This window comes from Bradysia coprophila (assembly GCF_014529535.1).
Source record: "Bradysia coprophila strain Holo2 chromosome X unlocalized genomic scaffold, BU_Bcop_v1 contig_12, whole genome shotgun sequence".
Lineage (NCBI taxonomy): Eukaryota > Metazoa > Arthropoda > Insecta > Diptera > Sciaridae > Bradysia > Bradysia coprophila.
In genome coordinates this window covers 3,955,614-3,970,989 of record NW_023503293.1, presented here as the reverse complement: position 1 = coordinate 3,970,989, position 15,376 = coordinate 3,955,614, and the positions used below count along the sequence as shown (strand labels likewise).

The window sequence follows — 15,376 nt, the reverse complement described above, 5'->3', positions numbered from 1 at the left end:
GCTTTTATGTGGTGCCAATTGACGAATTAAACATAAGAATTGCATTTCTAGTCAAGTCACAACAAATGGAAAATTCGAAATATTTACTTGTCCCGAGGGGCAAACCACTCGATTTGCAACTCATTTGCAACTCCGATGCAACTCTTTTTTTTTCACGTGCAACTCTTTGCAACTCTTTTTCTGTGCAACTCTTTTCGTATTTAACTTGTTTTCATCCAAAAAATGTTAAGAAAATCAACAACCTTTTTTAAAAACCAAAAAAAATGGAAAAACATTAACGAAGTGACTATTTGCACCCGGGTGCAAATAGTCATATAAACACTATTTGCAGCCAACTCCAACATAATCCCGCTTTTGTTATGGAAAAATAAGAAAAAAGTGACCGTTTTACTAGGAGCGAACATACTCTGTTGGACTTTAGCAGTTAGATTCTTCCTTTTACGAATCGGAACGAAAATAGTCTGATGGACTTTAGTAATTAGATTCTTCCTTTTACGAATGAGTTCGAACATACCTTGTTGGACTTTAGCAATCAGATTCTTCCTTTCACGAATGGGAACGAAAATACTGTGATGGACTTTAGAAATTAGGTTCATCCTTTTTCGAATGAGTTCGAACATACTCTGTTGGACTTTAGCAATCAGATTCTTCCTTTCACGAATGGGAACGAAAATACTGTGATGGACTTTAGAAATTAGATTCATCCTTTTTCGAATGAGTTCGAACATACTCTGTTGGACTTTAGCAATCAGATTCTTCCTTTCACGAATGGGAACGAAAATACTGTGATGGACTTTAGAAATTAGATTCATCCTTTTTCGAATGAGTTCGAACATACTGTGATGGAGTTTAGCAATTAGATTCGTCCTTTTACGAATAGGAAAATAGTGTGATGGACTTTAGCAATATTAGATTCATCCTTTTACAATTAGGAACGAAAATACTCTGTTGGACTTTAGCAATTAGATTCATCCTTTTACGAATAGGAACGAAAATACTCTGTTGGACTTTAGTAATTAGATTCTTCCTTTTACGAATGAGTTCGAACATACTGCGGTAGTTTTCAGCAATTAGATTTTTCCTTTTACGAATGGGTCCGAACATACTGCGATAGACTTCAGCAATTAGATTTTTCCTTTTACGAATGGGTCCGAACATACTGTGATGGACTTTAGCAATTAGATTCATCCTTTTACGAATAGGAACGAAAATACTCTGTTGGACTTTAGTAATTAGAATTTTCCTTTTACGAATGGGTCCGAACATACTGCGATAGACTTCAGCAATTAGATTTTTCCTTTTACGAATGGGTCCGAACATACTGTGATGGACTTTAGCAATTAGATTAATCCCTTTACGAATAGGAACGAAAATACTCTGTTGGACTTTAGCAATTAGATTTTTCCTTTTACGAATGGGTCCGAACACACTAGATCGCAGCTCAGATATTGAGTCTGAACCTTATCCAAAATGTATCTACTTCAAAAACAAAGTTCTGTTCTACTACAGATTATCGTATCAGTACAAAACCATCGGCAGTGCTTTGAATTTTCTTGTTTATCTACACATTTCAGGTAATGTGCTGTGTACTTGCCTCGATTGGTTCCATTTGTTATGTACTGATATTACTGCCGCTGCAGCAAAACAAGTAAATGTGACATTCTTTTGCAAATCTTGCAGAATCTAATTTTTTTTGTACTTTTCCACACTGAAATTCTTTCTTTTTGTATTTTTGATAAATAAAAATACAATTTTCATTCACTAAGTACTTCCATTGTTACTTTTAACTTAAACGGCAGCTTTTTCTAATAGTTTCCATATAAAAAAAACGTAATTTCCTTGGATTTTGATATAGTTGGGTACAAATAGTGTTTATATGACTATTTGCACCCGGGTACAAATAGTGTTTATATGACTATTTGCACCCGGGTGCAAATAGTCTTTATATGACTAATTGCACCCGGGTGCAAATAGTCTTTATATGACTATTTGCACCCGGGTGCAAATAGCATCTACCAAACATTAAACGCTCCTAATAGAGATATTGTAAAATGCCGACATCGATGTTCCTGAGGAGCGACAAAAATATTCAATGGAACCGACAAGGGTAAAATTTACAAGGATTATCGGTTAATTATCGGCAAATCCCATTGATTTCAACGATGTGGAATGCAAAATCAATGGGCGGGCATTCAAATTCAATTTTTCTCATCTTGATTTTTTGTATTTTTGCCAAAAACGGGCATATATTCAAGGCACTTCAAGCATGAGCAATACTCTCAATAGAGCACTTAAAGCCGACAGTGTATCATATAAATTTTGGCACTGTAAAAAAATTTGACAGTCTGACAGCTGTCGCTCGAAAATCTTTTTCTTGATGTCCGTTGATTTGATCAAAGAATTTTGCAGTGGTGAAAGAGAATGTACAAAATAGTGTGCCCTCATCGAGCTCACTTAAATGAACTGCTTTATTCCTAGTAAACTGGACTTTTACATACAAATTTACATACAAATTTTACATACAAATGGACATTTACATATCAAGACTTGTTGAATAACTTTCTATTTTCTCTCTTTTCTCGGTGTGTTTGGGACTAAACCTGCCTTGCCCATTTCTCTTCTATATACTCATTGAAGAGTATAACAGTGTTCACTATTTGTAGTTCAAGTAATCGTTTGAATAACATTTATTATTTAGCGGAAGAAGTGCAACTCGTTTTTTATTCTCGAATGCAACTCTTTTGCAACTCATTTTGAGCGTGCAACTCCGGTGCAACTCTTTTTTTCGCGTGCAACTCCGATGCAACTCTTTTTTTCGCGTGCAACTCTTTGCAACTATTTGCAACTCATTTGCAACTCTTTTGAGTGGTTTGCCCCTCGACTTGTCCTTCACTATACACTATAGGTAGATCTTCTTTTAATGAAAATTTAATACTTTATTTAGTGGAATTAAATTCCCGAAAATTTTCTTCTACAATGTACAAAAGCCGCAGAAGAAATGCTTTTCTTATGCATACAGACTCTCGGTCTATAAACCGATCTGCTCTGTTAAAATCGAAAAAGTGTTCCATACCAAAAGATTCGACAAGTTCATTGTTTGCTCTTTAATGCTATTCGTATAACTGACGCCGTAAGTGCGGTCGAAATTCAAAATGGAAAGTGCGGAGGTCTTTTTAACGTAGCGTCATTTTCATTCAATGAAGCGTTGAAATGTATTTTTTGGTTCACTTTTTCATCGAATCGTTCACTTAAAATTCAAATTTTAGGCACACTTACGGCGTGAACTCTACCTTCCGTTACATGCGACGTCCAAAACTGTTCAAAAAATGGTATAAGTGTACGTCTTACGATAACAACCCTTTATTACATTTACATTTAATTACATTTAATATCTAAAATAATTTGAAAAAATTTGAAAAAATTAAACATTTTGACTACCCACGTACCCATAGACACCATACTTTGTTATAGAATCACCCAAATAAGTGCGCATACGAACAATCTTTCGATTCCTCTCCGTACACTCTACGATATTTAGTGTGTACCACTTTCTAGTGTTCATATAATAGTACCCTACAGGACTATACACACTATTTGAATGACCCCGTATCGCTGAAATATATTTTCCTTTACATTAAAACAAGAAAAAAATCGTACTATTTGAGGTATAAAAGGAAAATAATTCGCTAGTCTCTGCAGCCTTGCAGTCGCAATTATTTTTTTTAGAAAGTACTTTACAGTGAAGCAAAGGGTAAATGCAATGGAAACATTGTAAAACCCGTACAAGTCGGCTGAAAATATACATGAAAATTTGGCAATACATTTCCAGGGACAGATAAAAAGGAAAGACGGAGAAAAGTAGGTAAATTTGAATGATATTGAAAGAACGATGTTTGAACTTATCTGCGCCAAAGAAGTATCTTGCAATTCGGTCGCATAATTTTACCATTTTCTTGGTTCGTATTTTTAGTCAAATAACAATATCACTTCGTTCGTATTATGGAAACCTCATTTGTAGTATGTCAATATTCACCGCCCGTTTCATAACTCTTTTTATATATAAATATCGACGCACCTCTATCGTAGTTATCTATTTAAAATACATCAAGTTACCAATTTACTTAACCCTTCCCAGACGGCAATCATATCAGCATGTCATTACTTCATTTAATTTAAGTATTTTCAAGAGATTGATTTCAAATTTTTTACTTAATATTTTTAAAAATGCTTTTAACAACATAAGACAGCTGATAGCCGTCCGTAGCTTGTTAAAATCAAAGGTACAGTTAATGTCAACTGATTTTGTTTGTTTTAACTGTTTCACCAGCTGGTCCACTGATACAGACACACCGATTTCTCGTGTTTATACGGGTTTCATCGTCACACACAGTGTAATTGGATCGGTTCACCAGCTGGTAAAACAGCTGAAGCAAATTTATACACAAATTTGGTTGACAATGTCTGTAATTTGAATATTTTGTTTGATATCGAGACCATAGTGCTACCTAACATTATAGCTAAACGTTCAGTTGGCGCTTCACTGTAATTTGTGAGTTAAAATTTCATAACATCGACAAACTATATAGTCACTTTCGAACCGTAATCATCAACTTCATTTTTATGTTTTGCTGTTATTGCTCTAAATCGTAGGAAAATGATGTTCAGACGGAATATTTTGAATTTTCAAAGACGTTTTTGTTGCTTCGGTCGTTGACGAAAGTAATGGCAACGACATATTTGATTGCTAAAAATTGTAAAAAATAAAAACAAAAATCAATTTTAGTTGCACACCATTGCGTTCCAATGAGTATTCAGTATTCACCTTAGACTTTGTTCGTGATAGACCAGGTACATCTGCTTTACTTTGACTCTGAATGTAGTCTTCAAAATACGGATGGCCAATTAGGCGTTCACAAGACCACCGCTTCATTGGGTCCTTGTCGAGACATTTCTGAAAATTAAATCGTGCAAGTTTAAAGCATATGGAATCGTCGATAGTTTTGATTATTACTTTTAAGAAGTCGGTTGTTGCCAAATTCTGCAGCACTTTTTCAGGTAGCTTACTTTCGAGCGGTTCTATTGTTGCAGGAACAGGTAAAGTTACTCCCTGTAGACAATCATAATTTGAGATTACTATTGTTCACCTTTTACGGACCGTTTATATGTTACGTCATTATGTATTAGAAAACCAAGGCCACCCTTTCGCTGACATAACATATAAAGGCTTGTTAGAAGATGAACTAAACATTTACCCTAAAATATTCATTTTGGTTGAATATCATCAAATGTCTTGGTAACAGTTCACCAAGTGTTTTCCGTATTAAGTACAGTTGATCAACGTCACTTCTTCCAGGCCATAGAGCTTCACCTCTTAAAAGTTCAGCGAAAAGACCTACAGTGAGAAAGTTCGTTTTTTTAAAGTCGAACACAAAAGTACAATAAAATCTGTCTGTCTGGCAAATCAGGCTACTTCAAAGAAAATTAAAATCTTCATGAAAATATTATAATTACATCCAATCGCCCACACGTCAACCGGAGTACCATATTGTGTATCGCCTACAAGTAACTCTGGCGATCGATACCATCTAGTCGCTACATAATCGGTATAGTTTTCACCAGGACCTAGAATTTAAAATTTATTTTTTATCGCTTTCCATAGGAAATATGAAGGTCAAAATTCGAGGCTTTGCAGCAAAACTTTTGCTCTCGAAGCATTTCTAACAATTTTCTTTCCAACTTTAGCCGTCCCAATATTTATCTCTTTATCTGACCTAGCACCTAGTGTTTTACATCTTTCATATAGAAAAATGTTTGTTGAAGCTAATAAAGTACAAGATTTGTCATCAGACACTAAGTTAGATGATACCTTGAACCTCGAACCAAAGAAGTAACACACTCAACGATCATATTGCGATACGCTTGCCACCAGTAAAATGTTAAAATAGCCTTTTGTACTTACTTAACATTCTTGCGAAACCAAAGTCACACAGTTTAACATGTCCTTGTGCAGTTATAAGTCTGATGCAAAGATGAAATTTTCTTTATTCGAGATGAGAATACGAGAAATTGAATGGACTCACATATTTTCTGGCTTAATATCACGGTGTAGGCATCCTTGAGCATGACAATAATCCACACCCTGCAGTGTTTGATACAGTATTTGTTTAATTAAATTGTCTGGGCAACCCTGTTATCGATGGAAAATTAATATTTCAATATGCGCGTGATAAGCATTTTGCCTTTGTTTACACCGAAAAGAGCGTAACTTAAAAAAAACACAAAGTAATTAATTACATAGGTACAACAATAAACTGACCTTTGGATATCGATCCAATTCATGAAGCACTGTATGTTCACAAAACTCAAACACTAAGTGTAAACGTCGCTTTTTTCGGAACACTTCCAAAAGACTGACAATATTCGGATGCTGAAGATTCTGTTCGGATATTCAGATAATTGGAAATGTAAAAGCAGTCAATTTTTCAGTAAATACATTACCTTTAAGAGCCTAATTTCTCTCAAAGCTATCTTCCGAATTGCCGGATCGTCTTCAGACTCAACAAATCGTTTTACAGCTACCAAATCTCCAGTGTCTCGGTCTCGGCATTTGTACACCACACCATATGAACCTTCACCTAAGCGACTAAGTTTTTCGAAGCGATCCATCTGCCCAGAGCCGCGAGGTCTTCAAAATAATCAAGAAAATTTATGGAAATTCCTTTCTAAACGATTAATTTTTTATGGCTAAGCAATTGATGACGAAAATTGAGTTACAAACGAATTTAAGTGGAAAGCTTTGTCAGCTAAAATTAACTTCACAAGAAACAGCTTGAAGGGTTTAAGTGGGTATCTTGAGCCATCTGATTTTAGGAAAATCGCAGAGTGCATGAAGATCAAAAAATAAAAACTTTTCTGACTTCACTTTTGATATCGAAGGGAAAATATTGGCTTTTCAAGCTTCTTTTTACTGTTTACATTCGTTGAACTGTATATGTTTCACGGAATTTTTCAAACAAACAAAGAAACACAAATAAACAATTTTATTTGGGTGAATGTAAACCATGAACATTTCGTTAGGTTCGAGTCTGATTTTATAATTCAAAACATTTCAGTCTTCTGGGAAATTGAATGCAATTTTCAGTTACAAATTTTAGACCTAATGTAGAGCTTCAGCTTTTCACAAAATCGAGAATAATAATCCGATTCCTCTACCCTTATTAACCTTCACATTCCGATGATTTATCGATTTTAAAATAACACAAATGAAACATATCCCAAACAGAAAAACGAAAACCACTGGGTAAACTCATATTCTCGTTCTGCGATGAGCCTTCTTAACTTTAAATTTACCTTCTTGGCATATGGTTACCAAAAAGCCACAGACGTTTTTGTCCAAACCATTTGTCCATATAATAATAAAACGGAAAACTTAAACGAAATAAACTTTACAATTTGGCAAAATAAAAACGTGTTGAAGCAAACAAATATTTTTCTCTTTTTTTTTCGGTTGGCTGGTGATTTACCGTCGAGAGTTATTGTTTTGTTGTTTTTTGAGGGGAAATGATTGTTTTTATGGTGTGTCGTTAAATAAAACGATATTTTTATCGGGTAACGAAAAATAATCCGGCGATGAAGGGTGTAGTAGGTGAGGTTGTCGTTGTTGATCGAATTAATAATTCAAATAGATTTTCGGAGAAAATTTTTATGACAAATTAAACGTTCAGCCACATACCCTAATACACTGTTGGAGTACCATCTCAGTACAATATTATTATAAATTATGACATGCTACCTGAAGGTGGTCAATTTCATACTTTCGTATTTTAATAATTTCTAGATGGGTGCTGTGAATCTAGACTTCCTTCAACTTAGAATTTATAATTGAAATGCGACCTTCTGTGAAGGACAATATGACTTACAACTACACCAATTTTTGACGATTCATTTAAAACCGCATTGTTGACAAAGCATTAGCAATATGCAGGTTGATTACAACTGCTGAATGATGACAATGTCATCTGTTTGACAGAAACGACATACATCTCAGACTTACAGACTCTGGGGCTGATAAGGTCAGATGAAAGTAGTTTACCTTTAAAGAAATTATGGGAGAGATCTATCAATATATGCTTCAAATCGAAATTGAAAAAAAATACTGATAGTGTGTACTAAGCACACTGTACTTGCTACTAGCGGTAGAAATAGTAGATGTCTAATTACACACAAGGTATGTATTGAAAGGTAATTTTAAAGATACTTTACTATAGAAGACCAGCTACCAGTTTTTTCATTTCCTTCAAAGCCGGCTTATATCTTAACACCAATACACAATCATCCATCGTATACACTACGGTGGAAGTTGTGTGAAAATAGTATTTGGTATGTTGCTTAAGATACCAGTTTGAGTCTGTGATACCATTTCCAACAATCACACATAATCTCCTACGGTAGCTCCATGAATCTTTGATTGACGAGAACAAATTTAAAAATACAAACGTTTCAGCTCTATAATCACGGCAGAGTAAAATAAACCTGCATATTGAATTTCAACGGCTGTGTGCGTGCATTGAAGACAACTGGTTGATCTTTGCAGATTGAGTGCTGGCGTGGCGAGTCATTCTCTGTAAATAGAGATTCGTCATCCGATATTTCGGGCCAATTAGTGTAGCTTGAGGCCCTACTCCACTCACTACGAGATTTTCTTCTACTGATTTTGTTCAGTATTGTTGCTACACAGAAGGCTAAAAAACATTTTCAGTTAAATTGACTTCAATCGAAGTTTTTTCGCGAGATTTTCGCATTGTTTTTCCGTTTCGTTGTTTCGTTGTTGTTGCTGTTTGCCGGTGATTGTGCATTTTTCGCTGGATGGATGAATCGTGAAAATGGGCGGATTAAACGGTTGGTGACGTAAGAATCGTGAGTACGGCGCATGATTTTTTTTAATTTTTTACTTTTACTTTTGCTCAGGCTCAATTCTTTTTATTGCTTTGCTGCATTTTTTGGTGATTTCTTAGCAGCTTTCCGCGATTTCCCCAAATTTTCCATCAGCAGATGGCAGTGTCTCCATGCAAACTATGCTACACTTGTTTATGGAAAGTTTTGCTGCTGTCTTGTGTAAGAGGCTAGCGGAAGCAACTGAAGATGGTCAGTCCACTCTGACCTGTGACCGCCGCTAGTTCTCGAGGTCGAAAAAGCTTTTCTTTTTCTTCCTTGCCACTTTACGTGATGTGCGGGAAAGGGAAGAGCTATAGCTTTGCTAGTAGTTCCAAGGGATGTTTCTCCGAAGGATGTTTCTTTGAAGTTCAATAAATGTGAAAAGGAGTCTTGTTTTGGTTTTCTGTGTACAGAAATTCGGTTCTTGCAATTTGCGCCCCTGAGCTTTTCGTCTCAGGTTAAGCAAAATTGGTATGTACGAGGTTAACTTTACTCTGTCGTGCTATAATGCACTTATTAATTCATCTACACACGGGTCCCCATGGTACTTTTTCATGCCACGGGACAAAGTTGCAGAGTTTTTCTCGTTGGTCCTTTTGCGTTAAAAATATTCGTAGATATTGTAGACGTATGACTTTAGGCACTCACTTCATTCGTGCTACAACTGAAATTTAATTGATGGAAATGATTTAGGATTTAGGAGTTACGCCTTTTCATTCTGAAACACATTAAAAGACTATTCCTGTAAGCGTGACATTTTGCCTATCCAGATAGTTTTTTGCTAAGGCTTTACAAACGAAGAATACATTTTCTAACCTCAAAATGTTTCCTGAACGGAAAGAATCTAGATTCACAATAAATCAAGTTTATAATGGAAAATTTTCCTGAAACGCCTCGGTGTATGATTTACTTCATAAAATTTATAAAAATTGACAACTAAGCTGTAATATAAAGTTATTGCATCTGAATGTAAAACAAGCAAATACCATCGATTCACACAAAGCGACCTTTAGAAACATTTTTTTTGCGATTTATTCTGTTCGACAGTTGAAATTATCGATATAGACTATAGACCTATAGCAATGTGAAAATGTCCCGCCTCAACGAAAATCGGGTAAAAAGATGATATTTTACGAAATTATTGAAACAACAATTTTTCAATAGTCATTTGTGTACCTGTTTTGGGCGATTGATTTTAGGCAATTTCGCGGACAAGCGAAAGTGCCTTAAATCAACCGTCCCAAACAGGTGCACATGTGAGTTTTCATGCAGAGGGCCGGAAACCCGAGAAAATTCGAAAAATTGCTTTCATTTTCGGCCCCGAAGCATTCCGCGAAATTGCCTAAAATCAATCGTCCAAAACAGGTACACAAATAACCATTCTATTCACTCAAAATGTTCTTCTCCTCTTCTCTTTTTTCTTTCATTTTCGTTTTCGTACCTGTAAATGCCTAGCAAAATGGAACATAGCTTAAAAGAACAATTTTTCAAATGATTTCACGAGAGACGCGATCAAATATAGTCTACAAAACCGCGCGGTCAAATAGTCTTCTCTGGATTGGCTATTCGCCCGCGCAGTCAAATAAGCACACCGTTAAAAGAAATGCAAAATTCGATGCTGAATTCTAACTATCTGAGGCAACATATCCCTATCCCATAAAAAATATTCAAATGCTACTGAAGCTCATCAGAAAAAACCAGTACTGTGTAGGCTTTCAATAGAAAATTCTTACAAATTTACCGGTTATTACTCACGATACATGGATTTGTCTCGCTATCTTCGCATACATTATATTTGCATTCTCTCTGGACCGTAGTAAATGCATAATAATTTGAAAATTTCTTTGAATCGATATGAATTATCTGTCATTTGAGGTGGATTATCGCCCCGGTTCTTTATACCTTTAGATTATACAGTTGGAAACGATTTTCTTCATCAAAAGTTATATGAATAATCAATTTTGTGTTAAAATCCGTTTGAAATATGTATAACGGCAAGTAAATTCTACTAGCGGTAGAAGTTTAGTTAGGACTTTGTCGTGCGATTGGGCCGAGAAACAACGGATTTTGCATTAATTGCGGTACTGGTTAAAAGTCTGTTCGAGCTACACAAAATGCAATCAATCATCAACAATATATTAATTGAAACAATGAATGGCACTTTTATTATAACAATTTGATCGAAATCAACAACATACCGGTACAAATGGTCAATTAGTTCTGTTCATTAACTGCATAGTATGGTCCCTTCAATTGCTCTCAGCACGATGTAAGTGCATCGAAGATATCAATATGTACTCGAGCTGTATTATACATTTAAAAACAATGTTCTAACATATTCAATGAGCATCACAACTCTAACGAGTAACGAATGATTTCAGTTATAATTAAAGTAAACGAAGAAGACTCTAATATAACAATTACATTTTATATTATCTTTTCCATATTGTTCTCCCTTACGTTCTTTATAAAAAAAGTAAATAAATTATTCTCCAGCATTTTTAATAGTAAGGTTCGGTTCGGGCTTTATGCATGTATGTAGTACATTTTCTGTATTTATATATAAATAAATATATGTGTACAACACACAGCAGACGAACCTTACTATTATGTATAAATATAATAAATATAAAAATCTTTACATACCTGAAGATTTAACTAGCGATCAGTGGCCTTTCAGACTGGTTAACGAGTTGTGCGTTTAAAATTGTTTGCTTCGCGAGTGTGTCTACATTAACATTTTTCATATGTTGGCAAAATAAATTCCAATAAATTTTTTTGAGCCAATCTTCTATCGTCTTAATTAGTTGGGATTCAGTGCTTCGTGAAAGTGCACCCAAATATTTATATAAATTTTGGGATTTTTGTTTTTTTTGTTTTGTTTTTGTTTTAAATATTGAATCGGAAAAAATAAATCTTTTCTCGGTTTACCATATATATGTTCTGTGTTCATATTTAAATATTAAGCCACTCGAGCTGCATTATACATTGTCAACTGTAAGTAGTTGATTCAAGCATCTGCAACGATGAACTACATCATTGCAGCGGTTCTTGCTATATTCTCGACGGTACTCATTGGTATATCCGGATATTCGGCTACAGCTGGAAAGTACGATGCGTATTTTGCGCAACCGAAAGAAGTGAACAATGACAGTGGCTACATGAAGAATTTTTTCGGCATTTTCGGGAACACTAATCGAGCTCCAGCACACGATACACCGCCAAGCCCGTGCAATTGCAGTAAGTCAAATTCGTGATGTTGTCCACACATTTGTCACAGAACACGGTCTAGATGATCTATCTGAAACATGCTAACGCATCTACCTTGTTCTGCCATAGTCTTGTCCATTAAAAATGTATATTAAAAGAAACGTGTTGATGGATTGAATCAGTAATACACCATGTGCACCATAAATCACTACACCTTATCTTAGAACTGCCTCTACCACCATGGGCACCTTGTAAAATAAATAAATTTTGGGCGCCAGTCTTCAGTCCTTTTTTCAGGCGCCAAATTTTTCTCACCCTATGGGCACCACTGGCATCAAGTGTCCATGTGGAGAACGCTGCACTGAATACCATTTATGATTCCCAAGTGAATATAGGTTTTTTCAATTTCTATGTTAACTGTCAGGGTAGCTTGGGTACGAAGACTATGTGTCCTCTTCGACTTTTCCAAGGTGTGAAAAGTTTTCGAGTTTTAACACTCTTTGCGACGTTCAGCATTAATATTTCAAAATGCTAACGTAAATCAAAGTGACAGAATTTCGAATAAAAACTGCTGAATGCACCACCCTGGGTGTAGATTTTCGAAATATTTTTTTTTCTAATCACGGAAAATTAAGTGGAATATTGTACCCGTTGTATTTCAAAGGTTGTGGTGAACGAAACGATGCAACTCGAATTGTTGGAGGTCAGGCAGCTGGTATCAATGAGTTTCCATGGATGGCCCGTTTAAGCTATTTCAATCGATTCTATTGTGGTGGTATGCTCATCAATGATCGATATGTCGTAACAGCTGCCCATTGCGTCAAAGGGTTAGTAAGTCAATTGTGACCGAATCAATTTCCAGAATCGGGTTGTTAATCCTATCAAATTTTGCAGCTTCATGTGGTTTATGATAAAAGTCACATTCGGCGAACATGACAGATGCAATGATTCATCTCGACCGGAAACGCGATTTGTCCTGCGAGCAATAGCTCAACAGTTTAGTTTCACTAACTTTGACAATGACATTGCGATGTTACGATTGAACGACAGAGTGCCCATTACGGATTTTATACGGCCAATTTGTTTACCTGAAAATTCAGGTACGCACTGTCGTTGCTGTCATGTATATTAATTGACAAAATGATTAAACAAAAAAGTTTTAATTTTCAAATAACACAGACAATCTGTATTTAAACATAAATGCTGTTGCAACCGGTTGGGGTACACTAAAAGAGGATGGGAAACCATCATGCATACTACAAGAAGTTGAAGTACCCGTACTTTCAAATGATCTCTGCGTCAAAGACACCAACTACACCGATAAAATGATCACCGAAAATATGTTGTGCGCAGGCTATCCAGGGGTCGGAAAAAAAGATTCGTGCCAGGTAATTCACTCGAAAATTCGAAATCAAATTTTATTATAAAGTTTCAAATGCATTGTGTTGTCGATTTGCAACATCCGGCACCGGTACAATGAAATGTGCACTTAGAGTATGTTAATGCTTCCTGTTAAACATGTCTTACTGTTAAAATTCAATTAGTTGGTCTCGTTTATTTGAGAGATGTTTGTGATATATAGTATGGAGCATTGAATACTCACATTTCTCATGCAACTGAATCAAAGTTACAGACTGTAAATTACTTGAATAAGATTAATTAACCTATTAACAAGCGATCCAGTTTATTCCGATGAACCTAACACCCATGCTAAAAAATTACAGTTTTCTTGTAAAACTCATTTACGTTCAAACGATTCGTGTGCACGTTTGCGTTTCCATTGTAAAAAAAAGTGTGGTAAAAACCATTCAGATATGAAGATAATAAAAATTAATTAGAAAAACAGAAGAATAAAAGAAGTCAAGCCGTCGAAGAATAGAATAGTAATTTTTAATTAAAATCTCATGTTGCATGACCCTATCCACTCTCTACAGTCGAACGTGTATATCGAATCGACTCTAAAATTTACAATGAAGGAGAATATGGAATTGTTATTACGAAGACATGTTCTTGAATTCCCCGATATTTTCTCCCTCGACCTCGAGAAACGAATTGCAGTGAAATTAAAGACAGATTTAAGAAATCTGATAAAGTCCCCGAAAATATTGTTTCAATAATAGAACGGGAACTTCAGAGGGTTGATTTACCTGAGTTTACAACTTGTCAGTAATATTTATAAGTTAAATCTAAAGATTTAACATTGTTCTTATCGAACTTAACGAACTTTCTTTTATTGAAAATTGTGGTTCATTTTATTGTGCAATTAATATCGATTTTCTTTACTTAAACCAGGGGGACTCAGGTGGACCACTTATTGCACAAAGGCTGGACAAACGATATGAATTGATTGGGTAATTATGATTTACATTTTCCCAATTTTCTTTTGCGGAATTAAAAAAAAATTCAATTTTTTTCTGATAGTGTTGTTTCGTGGGGTAATGGCTGTGGTAAGTGCATATTTATCAGTTTTGCCGTCTGTATAGCTTTAATGAAAAATTTCTTTTTTTCCTTTTTTCATTAGCACGACCTTCATATCCTGGAGTCTATACTAGAGTAACGCGATATTTAGACTGGATTAAAGAGAATTCCAAAGACGGATGTTTCTGTAAAGATTAACACAGATTGTTTGTTTAACTTATAGACATTTTGTAAGTGAAAGAAATTAATTTAGAAATAAATTTCAATCGAAAATTGATAACAGTGGAAAAGTGGACAATTTTCTCAAACTGATTTGTGAGAAGGTAAGTCAGTCATATCATGGTAATTTTGAAATTTATTTACGATTATAATAAACACATAATAGAACTACGAGTAAGAATCCGCGGCGGTAAAAATAAATTCACATTTTTACTTGACTTACAACAGAATGAAAGAACATTTTCAATTCTAACGTAAAAATGCGTCTAATACAACAGTTGAACATAAATTAAATGCAATAGTGTTCATGAATACGAATAAGGCATTTTACGTGACCTGCAACACTTCAATTGAATTCTAAGTAGTTTTGGTGAATTTCCGAAAGGGCTAGTTTATTGTTGACTACGTGACTTGGGCTCCGATTTTATTTTTAAAAAAATGTCCAGTTGTCAAATTAGTTGTTACAGAAAATCGTCAATTTTGATTGATTGGAAGAAAAACTTCTGATAAAAAATTTGACAAATTTTTTTGTCTATCTGCTCAGCTAAACAGTGAGGAAGCCTTCATCGGATCGATGCAAAATACTGTAAACGCA

General features: G+C 35.0%; 2 protein-coding genes across 3 annotated transcripts; one reads left to right on the top strand and one right to left on the bottom strand.

Moving 5' to 3' along the window:
* Positions 1-4,625: 4,625 nt before the first annotated feature.
* LOC119067197 (cyclin-dependent kinase-like 4) lies at positions 4,626-7,543 on the bottom strand. The gene is made up of 10 exons (XM_037170028.1): positions 7,351-7,543; positions 6,499-6,685; positions 6,317-6,436; positions 6,081-6,187; positions 5,960-6,018; positions 5,512-5,622; positions 5,253-5,392; positions 5,012-5,107; positions 4,823-4,951; positions 4,626-4,744 (listed from the first exon to the last, which is right to left on the bottom strand). Exons 1-10 carry the CDS (start codon positions 7,407-7,409, stop codon positions 4,640-4,642), a joined length of 1,113 nt encoding a protein of 370 aa, XP_037025923.1. The 5' UTR covers positions 7,410-7,543; the 3' UTR covers positions 4,626-4,639.
* Positions 7,544-11,609: 4,066 nt separating this feature from the next.
* On the top strand, positions 11,610-14,852 carry LOC119067166 (trypsin-1-like). Of its 2 annotated transcripts, none has more exons than XM_037169969.1 (7): positions 11,610-12,174; positions 12,809-12,971; positions 13,039-13,244; positions 13,324-13,528; positions 14,433-14,495; positions 14,566-14,591; positions 14,666-14,852. In XM_037169969.1, exons 1-7 carry the CDS (start codon positions 11,961-11,963, stop codon positions 14,758-14,760), a joined length of 972 nt encoding a protein of 323 aa, XP_037025864.1. In that variant the 5' UTR covers positions 11,610-11,960; the 3' UTR covers positions 14,761-14,852. The 2 variants fall into 2 exon arrangements, with proteins under 2 accessions (XP_037025864.1, XP_037025862.1); XM_037169967.1 differs by having other exon boundaries at positions 11,612-12,174; positions 13,324-13,532; positions 14,437-14,495.
* The last annotated feature ends 524 nt before the right edge of the window (positions 14,853-15,376 follow it).